This window comes from Hippocampus comes, unplaced genomic scaffold (assembly GCF_001891065.2).
Source record: "Hippocampus comes isolate QL1 unplaced genomic scaffold, H_comes_QL1_v1.1 scaffold112, whole genome shotgun sequence".
Taxonomy (NCBI): Eukaryota; Metazoa; Chordata; class Actinopteri; order Syngnathiformes; family Syngnathidae; genus Hippocampus; species Hippocampus comes.
Genome location: NW_017805841.1, coordinates 597116 through 617186, shown reverse-complemented (window position 1 = coordinate 617186; position 20071 = coordinate 597116). Strand labels below are relative to the sequence as shown.

Below are 20071 nucleotides of genomic sequence, written 5' to 3'. Positions count from 1 at the left end.
AACCCAAATCTTTTGTACTCGATGGTAGGAAATACTAACTTTGCTGTGTTCTTAGAAGCAGCACATTGAAGTCGTGGTTAGCACTTATGGCACACAGTTGACAGGTTCTAGGTTATAATTTTTGCTCCGGCTTCTTTGTGCAATTCGTATGATCTCTGCGGGCTTGCATGGATTTTTCTGAGTACTCCCCTATAAGTACTCCTCCCAAATTTCCAAAACATGCATGTTGGTGTCATTAAAGACAAAATTGCCCATTGGTGTGAATCCTGGTCGCTGCGCGGACTGTTTTGCATCCATGTTGTGGCGAAGATTCATGTGCATATTGATGCAGGTGGTCCAAGTATTGCTTTAAAAAAAGTAAATCCAATTTTGAATGCAGTGTTGTTGAAATGGTGATATTATTTCTGACAAAATTATTGCAAAAATATTTAAAGAAAGGAGCGGCACGTGGGTTGACTGGTTAGGACGTCTGCCTCACAGTGCAGAGGTGAGGGTTCGATTCCTGCCTTCCTGTGTGGAGTTTGTATGTTCTCCCCGGGCCTGCGTGGGTTTTCTCCGGGTACTCCGGTTTCCTCCCACATTCCAAAAACATGCATGCGTGTTAATGGAACACTCTAAATTGTCCTTAGGTGTGATTGTGAGCGCGAATGGTTGTTCGTCTCTATGTGCCCTGTGATTGGCTGGCAACCAGTTCAGGGTGTGCCCCGCCTACTGCCCAAAGACAGTCGGGATAGGCTCCAGCACGCCCGCGACCCTCGTGAGGGTAAGCAGATTGGAAAATCAATAAATGGGTGTGTAAGTGCAATTGTAAATGGCTATTTGTTCCAGAAAAAGACGATATGGAGATGATAAATCCCAAATCCTTTTCCTGCCATTTATGAACTTCCCCCATTTCCATCACCTCTTGATTCTCCCTCGCGTATGGGTTCAGGGCTTCAACAACACGATGTCGGTGGGGGCCTGTAGGGGGCCTCGAAAAAGTTCTAAATTGCTGGGCCAAGACCAGAGAGAGTCTGCCAAACGTTGACATTCTCATAAAAGTTTATAGTGCGGAGAAGTCAAACAAACCTAATCCATTAGGACTTGTAAAATAATCAAAAGCACGTAATTGTCTAGGATTATTTGTACATGTGTATGTGTTCAAGTAGTTATTTATTTAGTTATTTATTTATTTAATGCGGCTTATGTTATGCTGACAAAGACTGAGGTAGTATCACAACCCAACCGGAACTGGAATAGTGGGTGTGAAGATTAACACCGCACTCCTCCCGCCCTGTTGCGATGGATGGGGTTTTCCGACAAGTACCGTACTCCCCCCAGTATAGACGGCTCCTGCTTTTTGTACTTCAGTGTTCACTTTAAAGACGAGCGTGCAATGATACAAATCACTTCCAATTAATTTTTTGAACATTATTGCATCGCACACAAAACTTTACTGACTGTAAAACTTAAAAAACAAAAATGACAACAGCCCTGGGACATATTTTATAATCGTATTCCTGATCTCGCAATGTTCTTCATATTTTTCCCCCAAACACATCCAATTTAGAGCGATACAGGCCGTAAGTCGTCTCGCAGTATCATTGAGGAAAAATAGTTCCTCGTCTCCGTGTTCTGCTGAAATGCAGCGCAGCCTTTAATTTCTTTCGCGATTTTCGGTGTGAGAGGCTTACATGACAGCACAGGAAACGACAAGCCGAACATTATGGGCTACCGGTTTTCACTTTCTTGGAAAAATGCAGGCCAAGCACCAGCTCGACACCACCTTGTGGCTTCCATTGCTGCGCCAGCATCCCTAAACACACACACACACACACACACACACACACACACACACACACACACACACACACACACACATTTGCAAGGACTAACTGGCAAACATCCTGCACATGAAGATGCGGTGGAGGTTATTTTGCTTGGACTCTTTATTAACCACCATCTTTTAGGCAGAGCAGTTTGGAACCCATAAGTTGCTCATGTCAAGTGCAAGAGCGAGTGGATTTATTTTTTTTTTGTTCCTTTCCCTTCTGCTTTTGGTGGGGAGAACAGAATGTACAAGAAAGGCGGCGGGCGGGCAGGAAGAGAGTAGCTAAAGCCTTAATGATATGGTGTGTGATTGTAACCTTCGTGTGTGCATGTTTCAGAGAGAGAGAGAGAAAAACAGTTGACTTTCCAATAAGTTTTATTATCATTCCCCCTCCTCTTGGGAACATCAATATCCGACCTGTGGTAGCTTTTATGTGTTTTGATTTGTCAGAGCCGAGTTTAGTTTGGTGCAAGACAGTGCAATGTAGCAAAGCGTACTATATTTGGAATCATGGTTTAACATTCCACTTACAGCTGAGGAAAGCAACCAACTGCAGCGCTTAAAGCCTGCGGATGTTGACTTTTCTGTAACCCGCTCACTGTTGAAATGACTTTTTTTATTTTTTTTCTCCTGCTTTCGATTTTCTTTTCCGCCGCCTGTGTTCGCAGTGCAAGCTGAGACGGACGGGGTTTTCTTTTATTACAGGGTGTGAGTTTCGAACATCAGTCATACACTCATTTTAAGATGCAATTGAAATTAAATGAATGTATCATGGCGCAAATATCAACACGATGATACGCCTAAAAAAATTTTTTTTCATGTGGTTGTCTCGAGACTGTGCAATTCCACTTGTTTATAAGGATGGGCAAGTACAGGTACCAAATATCGCTATCTTGTCAAAACCCACCTTACTTATAGGTATTCGGTATTCGAGGCTTCCGATACCAGCCACTGATACTTAAGTGAAAGAAAGTCTGACATCAAGTACCATTTGTCAATAGGGATGGACAAGTACAGGTACCAAATATCGCTATCGCGCCAATACTCGCCTTATTTACGTGGGTGTTGCAACACCCACACTTTTCATGCTACCACCTACCTTGACTCTTTTTTAAACTGGCATCACGGACTATGTCAAATGCTTTAGTAGCTAAAAAGAAGAAATGAACATGGCGCAAATATCAACACGATGATACGCCTAAAAAATTTTTTTTCATATGGTTGTCTCAAGACTGTGCAATTCCACTTGTTTATAGGGATGGGCAAGTACAGGCACCAAATATCGCTATCGTGCCAATACTCGCCTTATTTACGTGGGTGTTGCAACACCCACACTTTTCATGCTACCACCTACCTTGACTCTTTTTTAAACTGGCATCACGGACTATGTCAAATGCTTTAGTAGCTAAAAAAAAAAAAAAAGAAAAAAGAAGAAATGAACGCAGACTTGCGTCCAGAAATCTTCATCGAATGAGCGTCGAATTGGTCGTCGCCAATTTTTGTTCGGAGAACTGGTTCTTATTTTGTACACTTTATGGAACAGTTGTTGAAACTGAAATCTGTCAACTTCCCCTCTAGGTCAAGCAAGTGCAAATTGCTGTGGATGTCTTCATTTAGCCAGACTTGCGTCCAGAAATCTTCATCGAATGAGCGTTGAATTGGTCGTCGCCAATTTTTTTTGGAGAACAGGTTCTTATTTTGCACAGTTTATGGAACAGATTTTGAAACTGAAATCTCCCAACTTCCCCTCCAGGTCAAGCAAGTGCGCTCTCATTGTGCTTTTATCCACTTCCTGAAAATTCAAAAGATGTCTGCGGGGATCGTTTATGGTCATCGATGACCATGAATTTCTGATTCATTAATCGGGCCTTGGATTAAATGATACTCTGGTGTCCTCATGAATTGCTCTTCTTGCAAAGGCATTTTGGTCGTTTCCATGCATTCAACTTGTTGGGTCCAACTCGATATTTCAACTTCTTGTTTGTGAAATGGCTCAGTTTTTCAATACTTGTCGTTTTGAAAACAAAATGATCTAAGAGGAAACAGACAATCCGTTCCAGGGAGCTTGTAAAAGTTAAATTCTTACGTAAAAGGGAAAAAAAGCTAAACACGCATAGAGTTCTTTGGAAGCTTGCTGCACTAAGGTGTCCTGAGTTTTTGTCATTTTGGTCGTTTCCATGCATTCAACTTGTTGGGTTCCAAATCGATATTTCGACTTCTTGTTTGTGAACTGGCATTGTCTTTCAATACTTGTCATTTTGAAAACAAAATGATCTAACAGGAAACAGACAATCCGTTCCAGGGAGCTTGTAAAAGTTAAATTCTTTCGTAAAAAGAAAAAAAAAGCTAAACACGCACAGAGTTCTTTTGAAGGTTGCTGCACTAAGGTGTCCTGAGTTTTTGCGCCGTTATGCCAATGACATGCTTGGCGGTGGTTCAAACTTTGACATTTTGGCATCCCACGTTTCACTTAAACATCATAAATTCTGAATTGCATGACTTTTCAGGATCATTTGATTGTAGCTTGATCCTCAAAGCATAAGAGAGGTAACCATAGGAGACTTTTCTTTACTTGAGTAAAGGTAATTATCTTGTGGTGCTTACATTTTCCCAAAGCTAAGATTAGAAAGTGGCTTACTTCTGGTTATATTTGGGATCCTCAGAAGAGCCAATTGGCGGTGGTTCAAACTTTGACATTTTGGCATCCCGCATTTCACTTCAACATTATCCAAATTCTGAATTGCGTGACTTTTCAGGATCATTTGATTGTAGCTTGATCCTCAAAGCATAAGAGAGGTAACCATAGGAGACTTTTCTTTACTTGAGTAAAGGTAATTATCTTGTGGTGCTTACATTTTCCCAAAGCTAAGATTAGAAAGTGGCTTACTTCTGGTTATATTTGGGATACTCAGAGGAGCCAAGTTTACTTCCCGCCGACCACCTCACCAAGACAACCGTGGAAAATTTTTTTTTTTTTTTTTTTTTTAAGGACCTCTTCCCAAACCCGCCGTGCGTTGTCATTTCCTGTCTTGCGCTCCAACCGTGCGCCGCTCGCTAAAACAGCCAAACCTCCATGAAAGCGCGGCATAATTAGAATAAAAGCCTCTTTGCATTACGGTGCTTTGAGCTTGCACGTTGTTCTTTAAGGAACGTAATCGGTGCCACATTGACTTTTCAAAGTGCTCGGTTTCGTTTTCATCAAGATGTTTAATAAATTGTGCACCGAGTACTTTTTTCCACCCTAAATGAACCAACGGAAAGTATATATAAAGTAATTCAGGAGTAAACCCTAATGGCAAACTTGTCGTGCCCCATGATGTGTGTTGACTGCCGGTGATAGATCTTACTTTTTTTTTTAACAGCACAAACTGTTTTAAGAACAACATCAAACAGTCTTTAGTCGTAGTGGTTTTCACCCTTTGAACATGAATGAGGGGAGACACGAAGGGGAGCTTGCGGACGAGTCGATAAATGATGATGTGTGCAAATGTTCTGTCCCGCCCTCAGGCTCATCTCCCTCATGGTCAATAGCAGCGCCTGCTTAGCAAAATGAAAGGGGGAGCAGTTGGAGGAGGGAAACCCACCACCTGAATCATGCATGAGACAAAAGCTCAAACTGTTGATTTATGGAGGCACCGCTGACAAGACGGCCTTTTGTGTGCTACTAATGTCATTGGGGACGTATGTTGTGTGGAGGTCAGAGCATCCGATGCCCTCTTTTGCACTCCACAATATCGTTGATGTTTTTCCATCGACAACATGAGATATGACAAAGCAGAGATGGCGGACTTGAATTGAGTCCGACTTCAGGTGCCAATTTTTTAGGACTTGGGACTTGTTTGGCCAAACTGTAAGGAAACTCATCTTGATTTATTCATATGACCCAACTTGACTCAAGCTACGTGACTTGATAAGTTTACATTACTTTTGAGAGTCTTCATTTTCAAGCTAATGTGGCATTTGGTTTTTGAAAGATACCTTTTGTTTTGTTTTTTCGATTTTCTGAATTATAATATGTATACCTTTCATCATGTTTTTTTTGTTCAATTATATATTCCACCAGGGCTCCGAATCACGCTAACACCAACTTATTTTGCGATTCACGCTGGCGTGCTTGAAGTCAATGTTGTAGTGAGCGTATCTTTTAGGTTCTAATTTCAAACCTGCATTTTGTAAAATTGGATCACAAAATGTGGCGTGGTTACATCAGGAGGTAAAAAGTTTCTTACGTTATTACATATTTCACTCTTAAATAATAATAACCATAAATTATGTGGTCCTACAGTGTGTTCCGGGCCCACTGATGCATACGTCTTTCCTGTGCACTATTTTGAAGCAGGCTGACTTGAGTCTTGATAATATTGGCACAATGCGCACATTGATCATGTCCGTCAAGGTGGAAGTGAGTTGTGGGGGAGATAAGTGGGGGAGATGCTGTGATGTTGACGTTGCTGTGGTAATAGATGTGTGTTAGCGGGGTTATAGAGAAATGCCGCTGTCAGCAGAAACACGCAGGCGAGCAAAAAAAAAAAAAATCAATGTTGCAGACAGCAGCAGAGAGACTGTATGCGTGCGAGCAACCTGTGCAGGCATGTCCAAACCCCCATCCACACACACATATTGAGCCCCCATCGCAATTTCTTGTAAATGGACAAAACAAGGTGAACCGTGAACACGGTCCTTCAATGACAAAGGAAAAGAATTGCACAGTATTGTAATAGCACGTGGCGAATAAACTGCACTGTCCTTTAGGCTAAAAAGAAATTGTGCATCTCATTTGTGTTGCACCACTAATGGTTACTGTTGGTCTATGATTGGGTTGACATTTGCTTCATTTTATGTCCTTGGCTGTTCCATAAAAAATAATTAGTGCTTAATGTGTTTTTTTGTTGTCGAGCTCTTCAATCTCACTCTTGTTGGTGTCATCACTGCTTATTCGACCATCGTGGACTAAAGCGTTTTTTTCCTTTTCTCCCTCCTATAGATGACGGATTCATCTTGTAAACGCCAAGCTGAAGGAACCGTAAAGTCTTAAAGCACCACTTGCAGAAAGTGCAGCGAGACAGATTCGAGCCACCTTCACATCAGCCATTGTTGAACTTAACTTGAGATCAACGCAACACAAATGTGGACCTCTCCAAACGCTCAAATAACCTGAAGAAAACACACGACGCTAGAAACACAAAAAAACTTTGTAGCCATGTCTGACATGACACATCGCCACCTGCGGCACAAGCTACAAAGTCTCAGTAGACGGCTCGATGAACTGGAGGAAGCCACCAACAAGCTGCAGAAGTCTGAAGATGAGTTGCTTGACATTCAGGTTAGTAATGGTCGTAGCGATGTTTGCAGCAGAGAACTAAATGAATCGACAGGTAAACTCTCTTTCCTACAGGACAAGATCATCCAGGCAGAAGGCAGCAATTCATCCTTGCTTGCCGACGTGGAGGCCCTGAGGAAACGCCTCTTGAAAATCCAAGGTAAAGATGAGGAGGTACGCAAAGCGGAAGACCTCTGCCGTACCGTCAGAGAGAAACTGGAGGAGGAGGAAAACCTAACAATGGAGCTGAAAGCCGAGATCGAACATCTACAGCGGAGGATGGCGGAACTGGAGAAACTGGAAGAAGCTTTTGGGAAAAGCAAGTCAGACTGTAGCCAGCTCTGTCTCAGCCTCAATGAAGAGAAAAACTTAACCAGGAAGCTCTCAACCGAGTTGGAGGCCCTCAAAGCACGTTTAAAGGAAATAGAGGGGTCGGAGGTGAAACTGGACAAAGCGGAACAAACTTTAGCAGCGGACCTGGACAAGCTTAAGGGTTTCTGCCAGGCTTTTGAAAATGAGCATAAGAGGATACGAGAGAAACAAAGAGAAGATGAGAAGATCATTCTCAAGCTGACGGAGAAACTGGAGCGCCTCGGCATGTCTGTAGATCCGGGTCGTGCGGACTTCATGAGGTCGAGAATTGAAGAGGAGCTTTCTTCCACAGGCATCAACACCAGTAACTTGACCGGACGCAAGAAGAGCCTCGACTATAACATTGGCCTGCTGAATAAATCTGAAAATCAGAAGAACAGTGGCCTTGCAGGGTCAACCGAGGAGGACAACAAAGTGAAGGAGTTGACACAGGAAGTGGAACGGCTGAAGAACCGCCTCAAACAGCTGGAGATTGTGGAGGATGACTTGAAGAGCTCGGAGTCAAAAAACGGGGAGCTTCACGAAAAGTTCCAGATGGAACGCGACCGGGCTCGCCAACTGAGCGAGCAGGTGGAAGAGCTCAGGACACAGCTGTGTAGCAAAGGCGGATTCGGAGGCCACAGAACCGGTAATGTGGATAAGCAAGGCAACGGAAGTGCTAACTTCTGCCCCAGCAGCCCTGCCAAGCACCTGGAGAATGGCAAAGCGGAGAATGAAGAGATTGCGAAGGGAAGTTTCAGGCAAGAGAAGCCCAAATATCGAAGCGCTGCATCGGTCACAGAGCCCGGTTCGCCGAAGCACCGGGTGAGGGAGTTGTCTCCTCAGCACAAGAGAGAAACCAAGCTGAGAACTAAAGAGCTCGGCAACTCGGAGGAAAGTTCTGCGATGTCCTTTAACAGAGCCATCAGTCCTGCGCACAAAAGTAGGAGGACCCCCAAAACCCCAAATGCGCTTGTTTCATCCGATAACGGAATAAAAGACACGGGCAGAGGAACTGAGGAAAAAGCTTACAAGGGAACAATGTACAGCTCTTTAAATACACCGTCCAGTGATATTAAAAAGGTGTCTGTTCTTAGTCGCTACCCCCCAGCAGCTCATGACCAGAAGCACCTGAGGACAGCTCACAGACAGAGTGATGGGGACACCAAAAAGAGCCGAATGGAAAAAATGTCAAAATTGTACGGCGGCAGTGACACGGAATCAAACAACTCAGATGTTGTGCCCGAGAGCAGTACCCCTGCACTGGAGAAGGACACGGAGCTCTCCTCGGACCAGGAATCAATAGACCCTGTTCAACATTCCGCGTCTGTCACCTCCAGCCTGTCCAAGGCTAACGGATCCTACAAAGCTTACAGATCCAACGTCAATCAACTGCTGCCAAATGACCAGGGGTCGGAGGGTCATTCCTCTGCTTCAGAAACCGAGTCGACCGGTTCAAGGCCCTCAGAACCGGAGACCGTGAATGAAACGACTACTACAACTCAGAGCGGTAGGACTGCATCCTCGAGATATTCTCGCTTTTCCCAGGTCAAGGACTCACATTCAGAGGGTTCTTTCTCCAGGAGCTCATTCGACGAAGAGAAAGCACATTTAGCCGAGGGAGGCGGTAACACTTCATCGGGGCTCGAAGTCCAGCGCGTTTGCAGTCCGCGTGAGGCGCTGAGGTCTAAAGCGGTCATCAAACCGGCCATTGTTGAGATCGACAAGAAAGAAATGATGATTTCGGAGCCCCTGCCCGCTAACGGCAAGCCCAGGATATCCACCAAACCCACGTTGACCAACACCAGTAAAATCACGAGCAGTATAACAATCTATCCCAATGACCCGAGCTCCTCCAGAACCAGCAGTCGCAGCAGCAGTGTGTCCAGTGAGCCCTTGTCCAAGGAACGCCACACCTCCACCAGTAACTTTCTCATAGGTAAGTTGACCGTCATTCACATCACTTGATTCCCTCCCTGAAGTTTTTAGTATCACCACATTCCATAAGTGCCAATTCAAAATCTGTGTGTTTTATTTAGAAGTTGAATTATATGTATCTATGTACTCAGATGTCTAATTCATTCTCGCTTCTTTCACTGGATAGGCCCAAGTGGCGAACACCATGGCAGCGTCTCGGTCCCTTATGAAATCTCCATCCCCAAGAGTGAGATCACGATGCGGTCAAGCCAGGACCAGGACCCTGGAGCAGATCACCACAACGATTCCTCATCCAAATCCAGGCTCCACAGCACCTCCAGAGTCGAAACAGCCATGAGGCAGACGGCCTACCAACACAGCAGCGGCTTTAGCCACCATTCTCCAGACACTACCTCTGCTGACCTCAACGACACGGATTCGGCCTTCGAAAGCTCTAATAGCAGCACCACTTTCACCAGCTGGCAAAACCAAAGTCTTACACAGTACTCCCAAGAAGAGCGTATCCCAGACGCAAAGAATGTAACCGTGAGAAGCACTTGGAAGAACAAAGGCATTGCATCCGATGAGAAGGGGAGACGAAGAGCGGGAGGAAGGATGATTACAGAAGGGGGTTCTGAGGATGAGGCCGAAAGCGCAACAAGGTGGAGGGCTTATCTGGCAACAACGGTCGACTCCGAGGACTCTGAGAGCCATGGATCGAGACCTACCGGGATTGTTTCTGCTCTCAGGGCAGCCAAGCCGTCCTTGGCGGATGTAAGGCCATTTAAAAATGACCATATTCAGACAAGCTGGTAGTCGGCGTTGCAAGACTGATTCGTTTGTGCTGTTGCAGATGAGCACGCGGACCGTTGACAAAGACGCTGAGGACTTGGCGCTCCATCGTGGTGGAAGTGCCAAGTTGGAAGCGGGAGCCCTCGGAAGGACTGTGTCTCACGCGCCCGTCACCTCTCAGTCGTGGAGCCGCCCATACGCGCAACGGCCACAGGTACAACCGATGACTCCTGACATGCTGCTGCAAAAGTAAATGAGAGGAGCGATATGCTAGATTCAAGCAAACAACCGTACATGATGCCATAGTTTCCACCATTTTCTGCTACTTGAGTGTTAGCTCAGCATGCACCAGTCCTGCGTTCCCACACGGCATAAAACGGAAAAGGGTGGGATCAAAAGTCACAGATGGTGGAAATGAATAAGCTAATAACAACTGGAAAAGAAGGCTAGAAATACCTCCAAGAGAAGAAAATAGTTTTCCTGTATTTATGTGCGCCACCTGCAAGATGTGTGGCATCAACATGCCTCTATTTTTTTTTTAATATTGGTGTGGTTTTGCATTCATAGTTCCTTTCGCTCATGACTACAGCGAATTGAATTTTATGTCAGGGGAAAGTTCTGCGGCGATAGTAATTGCTTATCGAGTGGGCTCCACGGCTCCAATAACATTTCTTTCTGTCAGAATGATAAAGTAAGCTAGGCTGGGAAAGAATCTTGTGTTTTCTTGCTGAAATTAATGCCATGCAAACATCGAATATACAGTACACTGGAAGAGAACCATTCATCACCGTCGGTCCAAATTGTCCAAATATTTCATAGAACGTTATCGCAGAGGATTATCCATTTATGGATGTTGTCGTGTCGCATCAGCGGATTGTAACTGAGGAAACGCGACTTTAAAATCTTACAGCGAGGAAATATTCCACATACTCTGGTAGCACATTTTGCATGGCAAGGAACTGGCCTTCGAGCGGGATTACTCACAGGCCAGCCAGTCCCTTGTGGGAATGCAGAGATCAACAAGAAAACCTCTAACTGAACCTCCAGTCATTCAAAATGACACTTTCCAAGCCCCCGCAAAAAAAAAAAAAAAAAAGCCGCATGCCTACATAATGATGCTGTTTTGATTTAAAATCGCATTATGGTGAAACTATGGTACCAGTCATGGATAATGAAATGAAACTTGAGAGAAAATATGTTTTCACAAGGCACCACTTGGAATTCTCTAACAGATCCTCGAACACTACGTAGAACCTTTGCATTGCATACAATGACAGAGTTGTGAGCTGTTGAAATACTTGCTAATGGTTGGTTGCTTGGCGTAGATCTTCAGAATTCATTTTAAAGAATACAAAATAGCAGGCATTGCTTAAATAAACCATCCTGAGATCAAGACAGCGGGTTGTTTGACAGTCTACACAAATCACGCCAAAATAAATACATACAGTGGTACCTCTACTTACAACATTAATTGGTTCTGGAAGAAATGTCTTGAAAATGTTGTAAGTAGAAACGTGTTTTCCATGTAAATGCCTTAATCTGTTCCAAGCCCCCCCAAAACTCAGGCATAAATGTTTTCTAAAGCATCAAAATATGTCACAAATACATGTTACAATTAGATTATTGCACAATAAATGAGAGTTGTGTATAATGTAAAAAAACAAAGAATAGAGTAAATAATAAAAATGACGGTCATTTAACTTTTAATTGCGTCCTCATCGGTTTTTTGCCCTCTTTAGTTCATGTTCTCTCTCTGAAGTGGCTTTTGCCTGGCGTTTTGTAAAGAACTGATCCAAGGACGTTTGCTTTTGTTGGCTTTTAACGATCCTTCGAAAATGTCCAAGGCAAACATCCGCATAGTGAGCGATCGCCCAACTAGTGAACACTTTTTCTGGGTGATTCACATTAATCGGAATGCCTCATGGCCCGAGGGGCGAATGACAAGGACGCTGAATAGACACATACAGTAGAGGTCCCTCTTAGCCAATTGGATGCCAGGATGATGCTCGGTAGTAGCCAATGGTAAAGCAGCTATCTGTATGTTGCGTTCAGAAAACTCGGATGATGCTCGGTAGTAGCCAATGGCAAAGCAGCTGTATGTATGTTGCGTTCAGAAAACTTGGATCTGCGAGTGGCACCCCACACTGTATTTTTACCTTTCATATCTTGAAATTTCTTTCGTAACATGAGGCCATATTTTCCTGTTGAGCCGTTTCGGAACTTGAAAATTTCGAATGAAGAGACGTTCGTAAGTAGAGGTACCACTGTACGCGAATCACCTAAAGGCAGTTTTGTTAGATTTGCCTTCCGTCTGTACTCTGCCTTCATTTTAGTAGAATTTCTCTCGGTCTCCTGGAAGACCGACGTAGCAGCACTCCCAGAAAAAAAAACAAACTTCTGCTTTGTGTTTGGGGAAAATACATATTCAAAGCTGATCAAATACAGAACAGCCACTAGTGTTTTTGCTACATGCACTGGGAGCATAGATGAGCCCGCACCGCACTACCCCGACACTGGAAACTCAGCTGAGGTCTGTCATCTCCAGCCAGATGATTAAACTCCCTGTCCAGGGGACTTCTTCCCCTCCGTTGCTTCACAGAGTCAAACACAAGTATAGAGCGGTAGGAAGCCCACCACCCACTCTCGAATAATTAGCTATTCAAACCATGGAAGATGGAAGCAATGTGGAATGGACTCCTCAAGATGTGGAATTCTGCCATGGGTCAGGGCCCACCTCATCTTCACTCGATGGCCTTGGCCGCGACTCTTTCATTACTTGGACGCTGACAGACACATTGTAAAAGCTCCGAGGCAATGTTTTCTCTTTCACTTTGTCTCCTCTTACTGACCCCGTCTAACATCAGTCATCCTTGAGTGGTTACCATGGAGCCGCTTTCAGAAAGAACTTTCAGAAAGACCCCCCACCCCCCTTCCCAACCCCGCCAGAACCCACCCGCTCCCGTCCTGCAGCTCAGATGTGGTCATTCAGCAATGACCCGGCGTACCGCCTGCCTCCTTCATTCAGCGTTTAGTCAGTTGTGCATTTAGGGAATTTCCTAAACCCATTTGCTTGATTTGCAGCCCCGATGGAACCTCGTTCATCCTGATTTTTTTTTTTTTTTGTGGAGCAACAAAGTGGTCACTTCATTTGGAGAGTGGCGGTTAGCGACACAAATTGACCAGACTGCAAGAAAAACAGTTCAAATGGTGGTCATTGTTAGTCTTCTCGGCATTTCTTTTAGTACGGCCAATAATGTTTGGCTTGGATTGCCGGCACGTTTTCAGTGGTCTGTACTGTGTTCAATCCCAAGAGGTTTGGATAAATACAGCTGCAGTCAGGACAGTGGGAGGTGGGGGATTAGTATGTGATTGCGGTGTCAAAGGTTGACAGTGGAGGCTTGTATTATTACGAGCTTGCGTGGAGACCCCATGAATGCATCCTAAACTGGCTTGATTGGTGCATAATAATTTGCTCCAAATCAGCGCAATTTCCATTGTTCCAGACATAAGGAACGTCTGTACATTTATTCTTTGGTCGTGAACCAAGGAGGAAGGAAATTGCAGATGTCAGCTTGCTGTACCCCAACAAATCAATAGTCATTGCTTTTGAGTGGCTTGCAGTCAGCCTGACCCGAACAATCATTGATTATCATCCATCCAGCTATCCGTTTTCCGATCCATTTTATCCTCACAAGGGTCGCGGAGGGTGCTGGAGCCTATCCAGGCCGTCTTCGGGCACCCTGAACCGGTTGCCAGCCAATCGCAGGGCACACAGAGACGAACAACCATTCGCTCTCACACGCACACCGAGGGACAATGTAGACTGTTCCTTGAACTTGCCGGGGCACACAGAGACGAACAACCATTCGCTCTCACACACACACCGAGGGACAATGTAGAGTGTTCCATTAACCTGCTGTGTCATGTTTTGGGAATGTGGGAGGAAACCGGAGTACCCGGAGAAAACCCACGCAAGCACGGGGAAAACATGCAAACTCCACACAGGGGAGGCCGGAGTCGGGCTTGAACCCAAGACCTCTGCACTGTGAGGTCGACGCGCTAACCAGCCTCATTGATTATCAGGCAAACTTTTGAAAAATATTTTAAAGCTATGACGTTTACAGAGCTGGTCATTTTTTTAAGGGTTAGGATGAGCCATGGCTGGCTTCAGGAAGGACACGTTTTGTGGTGCATGGGCGCCCTCTTAGTCGTTCTTAGTCATCTTCCACAAATCCGCAAGTCTCTTTTTAGCTCACAAGCAGACGGTCAAACAAACACAAACATGACATTCTATTGAGTGACATTCTCGTTCTCATGGACAGGGTCGCGCAGTGTTTTTGCTAAAATAGCTAATTTAATGTTGCCCTCAGACTTTCACACAAAATCTTCCTGGACTGGCTCCACTTTGAATGGTACATGAAATCAATTCAGTACAGGCATCGGGAAACCTCATTATGCTTCTATGAATGAGATCTATTTTGTGTCAGCTAATGAGAAAGACACCCCAAAAAAAAAAAATCAATAAAAATTCCCATGTTGAGTCTAAAATCAGAGGCGAGGTGTACTGAACGTCTGGAATACGACACGGCAAGCAGGCCGATGTCGGTCCGACCGCAAAAAGCGGTTCAAGGTCGCTTCTGAATTAACCTTTATCCGGACTAATCAAGCGTGACCACCGATTTTCTGACACGCGTCAACTGAACTCTAGAACGGAGCGCATTGGAAGAGGTCATTTCATAATTTTGCTCTGCATGGCAAAGTCATTCTTTAAAAATTGCATGTGAGACAAAGGGCAGACAGGTTTGAAGTGGCGATGTAATTGGTTCCGCAGATGCTGAAATCTGCAGGCAGCGCGGATTACTTGCCGGACACAAGCTGTACATTTTTCCTTAAACGCCTCGGTACGTTCATCGAGGCTCGAGCACACTTTCCCAAATTTGGTTAGGCTACATTTCCACAATATTCCCAACGGCAAGGGCTGCTCAATTTCCCCAGAACGTAGCGCGTCGTGGGATTTTGTCCATTTCTTTCGAAACATTATTCGACGTTAAACGTTTTCTGGATAACGAACGTCGATGGGGAGAAAAAAAGGCTTCATGCCCATAAAATCCCAAATACTCGGCTGATTGTTTTGCTATTTTCAGAGGTTGAAGTGGGCATGAGTAGGCACGTGAATCACGGTGACACTTCAGAGCAGTTTTCTAACACTCGGCGACGTTATTTTGACACGTACATGAAGCATTTTTGCCTGTCCTCGAAACGGGGCTTCTGTATAGCTGCCGCCATTATAGCGTAAAATTAGCGTTACTCTCCCGAACCAAAACTTTATGAACCGTAAACCCTTAACTCATGACAAGGAATGCAGAAGAAATGAATCGGACGTTATGACCGCTACAAGAAATTGGGTTCCTATTTGATGGCCAGTAAAATGGCTTACAGCATTTTACATTTAACCCAATGAAACACATTTTAGGTCCCGACCCCCAGTTTGGGAAAACCTAATTGAGAGCAGTCTGCCAAGTTCATTCCTAATAAGCCAGGCTGACTTGAGTGTTTTCTTTGTTGCCAGACGCAATTTCCTGTTTAAATTTGCCATTTCGTAGCATTCATACACGTGAACAGGAGCCGCTATGTGTGATGACGCCAGAACTTGGTCGGTGGCTGGACTCTGCCGGGACACATTAACAGCATTTATAGCGGGGGCTGACGTTCCTCTTAGCCAAATATTGACTCAAAGCCACACGTGGACAAGTTCTCACACTCGCCAACCGACTTTACTTTCGCCTGAACTGTAAGAACATTTATTCTGGAAGACGTGACATTTTATTGTCAAGTGAGGAAAATATGTGTCTCGCCGAGCTCAAGTGGGGGAGGAAAAAAAAAAAAAAGCTGTTCAATGGAGTTCCCAGGTGGCAAACGTTGTTTGACTCCATGCGGCACAGACGTGAAGCCGTGTTCACTCTGCGAAAAAACTCAAATCCAACCGACAACCTCAAATCCAGGCGAAATATGCTTGTTGTTTGTCGGTCAAGGTATTTCGTCTTACCAGGTTTGCCTTGCTTCAAGCATGTTTTTCCTAAAACATAAAATGTTACAACTTGTTGAGATTTTACTAGTTCTGAGTACATTTAAGTTCATGGTGTAGGTAGTATAAAAGCTCCGTTTTTAAGACATTGGTGGGAGTTTTTGAGGCGAGCTGTTGACTTTTTAAAAGATCCTGCCAAGTGAAACGTTCCCCCTTCTATTTGCAGATAATTTGGCTGAAGTTAAATAATGCAATGGAATCTCAAACTACGAACGTCATTGGTTACGTGGGTCTGTTTGCAACCTGAAATGTTCATAAATGGAGGTGATCTTTCCCAATGAAATGAATGGAAATGCAATTAATCCGTTCCAGCCCCCAAACTAAATTTTTTTTTTAAATCATTACGTTGACAAAAATAAGTGAAAACACGTTATTTTAACGAAATAAAACACTTTAAAAAAACATGATAGCTATTTATTGCTGAATGACTTTGACTCGGGAGGCGAACAGGAGAGCAGGACGACAGCTCCTCCATTGAAAAAGTCTTCCATAATAACATGGGGAAATTGTGACTTCCTGGATTTTTTTGGGGATCATAAAGCACTCGAAAAATCTGTTCATTTTCTCAAACATCGACAGCCTCGTCGTCCGGTGCGCTTTATGCAGTGACGTGGGCTTTTCAGTTTACCCCCTTTAATTCCAAATTCCTTCCCGTCACCTTCGGGTTGTCATTCTCAGGGCATCTAATCCCTCGCAGGCGTACATCTTTTCGTAACGCTGGAACTAAAACTCCATCCTGCTTCCGCGTCGACTAATCATTGGTTGCCCCGTGGCACCATGCTGCCCCTCATAGGTCACTCGTGGTACTATGATAAAAACCAATGTATTTATTTATTTATTTTTTGGTGGGTCATTATGAGTAGACGATAGACCTTATAAGCACGCAGTTGCCGATTATCCCCCAATATGTGGCGTCTCCCGCATTTTAACCCTTTCCTGCACCCTGTAACCTGACAACATGGTAATACAATACATACAATACAATACATCCTGATTTATATTCACGTCAACTGTCGTAACCGCTGTCCCTGAAAGGGTAAAAAAAAATGAGTGGAAAATGTGAAGGAAAAAAAAATCTGTATTTGTGTACCTCACATTGGATCCACGATTCACACGGAACCAAAATCTTCTGACCATTTTTCGCTTGATGCAGTAAATGTTTGCATTTGTAACAACAAAAGGGCTGACCCTGCAATTTTTTTTTGACAGCCTGGCATTCCTTTTCCTTCACATTGTGTAAAAGTGGTTTTCAGTGTTTTAAACACACCGTCTTATTATTCCAAACGCAACTTTGCAAGCCCCTTGTTGCTGGCAGTCAGGGAGAGTGTGAAGCCATCTTGGCTCACAGCTTGCTGACCATAGAAGGAGAATATTGCCACCCTAACGTTTCCTCCCCTCAGCGACTCGGAGCAGGAAGTGACCGCAACCGGCACGCCCGCTCCGTATGCTTGGCGGGTGACTTATTTCCTGCCTGTTGCGTTCCGCGGTGCAGCGAAAAGCAAGTCCGGCGGGGCTCGAGTCAAAGCCAATTAGCCTGAATGCCGATTATAAAGGCCCTCCCGAGCCATTACACCAACCAAATATAATTACAGTGCTGGAAATGACTGTAAAAGTCTCACTTTGCAAAGGTCATTCGGGGTTGTGGATGTGCCCTTGTAGCCAGTAAATTAGAAATCGCTTAATTTTGAGCCATGTTTGTTTGTTTTTTTTGTTTGTTTTTTTTGAGGGGAGCTTGGAGATTTTTGTTCCCAAAAAACAGACTTCGAGTTTTGTTTTGTTTTTAGCACACGCACGCAAGTATCAGATCCTTACACGTCTGAAAGACACTTCCAAGACTTTGTCGGCAGTGGAAACTTTCACAACAAATTACCCCAGCGGTGGGAATTCATCAAGAAAAAAGTTCCCAAAAATATTCTTTTCTGAAAAATCCAGCGACGTGCAGTTTTTTTTTGTCTTTCTGCTGCACCGTAATATGCCACGAAATGGGGATTAGCATCATAGAAGTGTTTTTTTTTTTCAACATCGAAGGTTGCGGAGAAACGATCAAGTTGAGCCTGGGTTGTTAGAGGAAGAACTTTTTTTTTTTTTTAAACAAATATTCTTACTTTTATTTTTTCCAGCCACTGTTGTAAGATGATTTTGAAGTCTGTTTTGTTTCAACCACATACTATAATTTTTTCACCCATTTTCATTCACCCACTTTTTTTTTTCTGCCCAGGGTGTAAATGCCGACAACGTCTCATGGAGACAGCACCTTTCCGCCACCAACTCCGTCCCCCCGGGGAGCTCCTACGATCGGTCGCCCAAGACCACGGGCTCGTCGTCCAGAGGGGAGCAGTGGTCCAGTCGAGGTCAAGCGTCGGGAAGGAGCGGCGCAGGTGGCCGGGTCTGGACCCATCGCCAGGCTGAGCATCGTTAGCGCAAGCTGGGGGGGGGAAAGCCAGGTAAGAAGAGCTCATCGAGATTAGCCATTAGCGCATCGATAATATTGGGTTGTTTTGCTAACCCGCTTGATGGGTAGCTGTTGGATGGTTTGAACAAATTTTCTTCAACTTTTTTGGTGGGGTCAGACAAAAACAAAAAAAGGAAAAGTCATCAAACATTTTTTTTCCCTCCCTTGTTAATTTTTTTTCTGACTTCGCTGTCTTTGTTTTTCCCGACAGATGGCCAGAGTAGGGATCATCATGCAGCACCATCTCCAGCACACTGAGAGCTTCGAGAACAAGCAGAGGCCAGAAAATAATCCCAGCCATGTTTCAAAAAAAACAAAACAAAAACTTAACCGTGACCTCGAATGCACATCAAGACGCAAACATTTCCTCTTCCTCTCCTGCACGGACCATCGCGGAGGGAAGGCCTCGCTACCGCACGTTATCCTCTTCTGCTTGTTTGGATGTATTTGAGTCACCTCGTAGTCATGACAAAGGAGAGGCACATGCGAGATCCGTATCAATCCCGTCACGTCATCTCACAACAAATCGCTGAGTCATGCCGATACTTGACAAAAAAAAAAAAAAAAAAAAAAAAAAAACAGGAAGCGAATTACTTTCCCATCTGAGACTGTCTTGGCATGTTCCGAAGCATGCCCTTCTCCACACACGTACACACTCTGAATAACAGCTCTGGGGAACCGAGAACACACGATAGAATAGGTGTAAAAATTTCTGAGGAGCTGATATAAAGCTGAAAAAAAATGTCCGATTTTACGCAGAACTTCTCCTATTTCAAAATACGTGTCCACAAAAGGTTCCCCACCAGCAAACTGGAACGGTTTCTGTGCTTGGTCATGATTACGCACAGTAATTCGCATCCTGTTGTGTTATCATTTTTCCATACCCCTTTTCTGCTTCCTCTTTCAAATGCAATGCACGTGAAGGGGAATTTTTGTTTGTTTGTTTAAATCTTTCATATACTGGATTTCTCATGGTGCTTTATTTTCTTTCCATCTGTCCTCATTCATGCTTTTGAGAGACATTGCAGCCTGAGTTACCAGCAGACTGTACATTTGCACATCATCGATAACCGGGATGCAAATTAGGCAAATTTTATTCACACACCGGCCAAATTTTGAGTTTAAGTGAAATTTGAATGGACGTGAAAATGCAAGTGATGGCAAAGTGGCATAGTGGATTTTTAAAAAATTTTTTTGAAACAAAAAAAGTCCCACGTCAAGATGTCATCGTAGCCTTTCGCCTAACAGTGATACCTCACTTCTCGCGGTTAATGGGGACCGGGACCCTGCCCCGATAAGTGAAAACCCGCGAAGGAAGGTTGCCCCCCCCCATTGCCCCCCCCC

General features: G+C 44.3%; 1 protein-coding gene across 1 annotated transcript in view; it reads left to right on the top strand.

The window, feature by feature from the left end:
* luzp1 (leucine zipper protein 1) overlaps window positions 1-19161 on the top strand; it is a 47609-nt gene extending 28448 nt beyond the window's left edge. Inside the window, exons 2-7 of the mRNA XM_019888334.1 lie at window positions 6795-7133; window positions 7206-9420; window positions 9586-10172; window positions 10252-10404; window positions 18494-18719; window positions 18939-19161. Coding sequence (XP_019743893.1) covers window positions 7011-7133; window positions 7206-9420; window positions 9586-10172; window positions 10252-10404; window positions 18494-18694 — 3279 coding nt within the window. The 5' untranslated portion in view covers window positions 6795-7010 and the 3' untranslated portion in view covers window positions 18695-18719; window positions 18939-19161. The remainder of the gene's footprint in view (window positions 1-6794; window positions 7134-7205; window positions 9421-9585; window positions 10173-10251; window positions 10405-18493; window positions 18720-18938) is intronic.
* The last annotated feature ends 910 nt before the right edge of the window (window positions 19162-20071 follow it).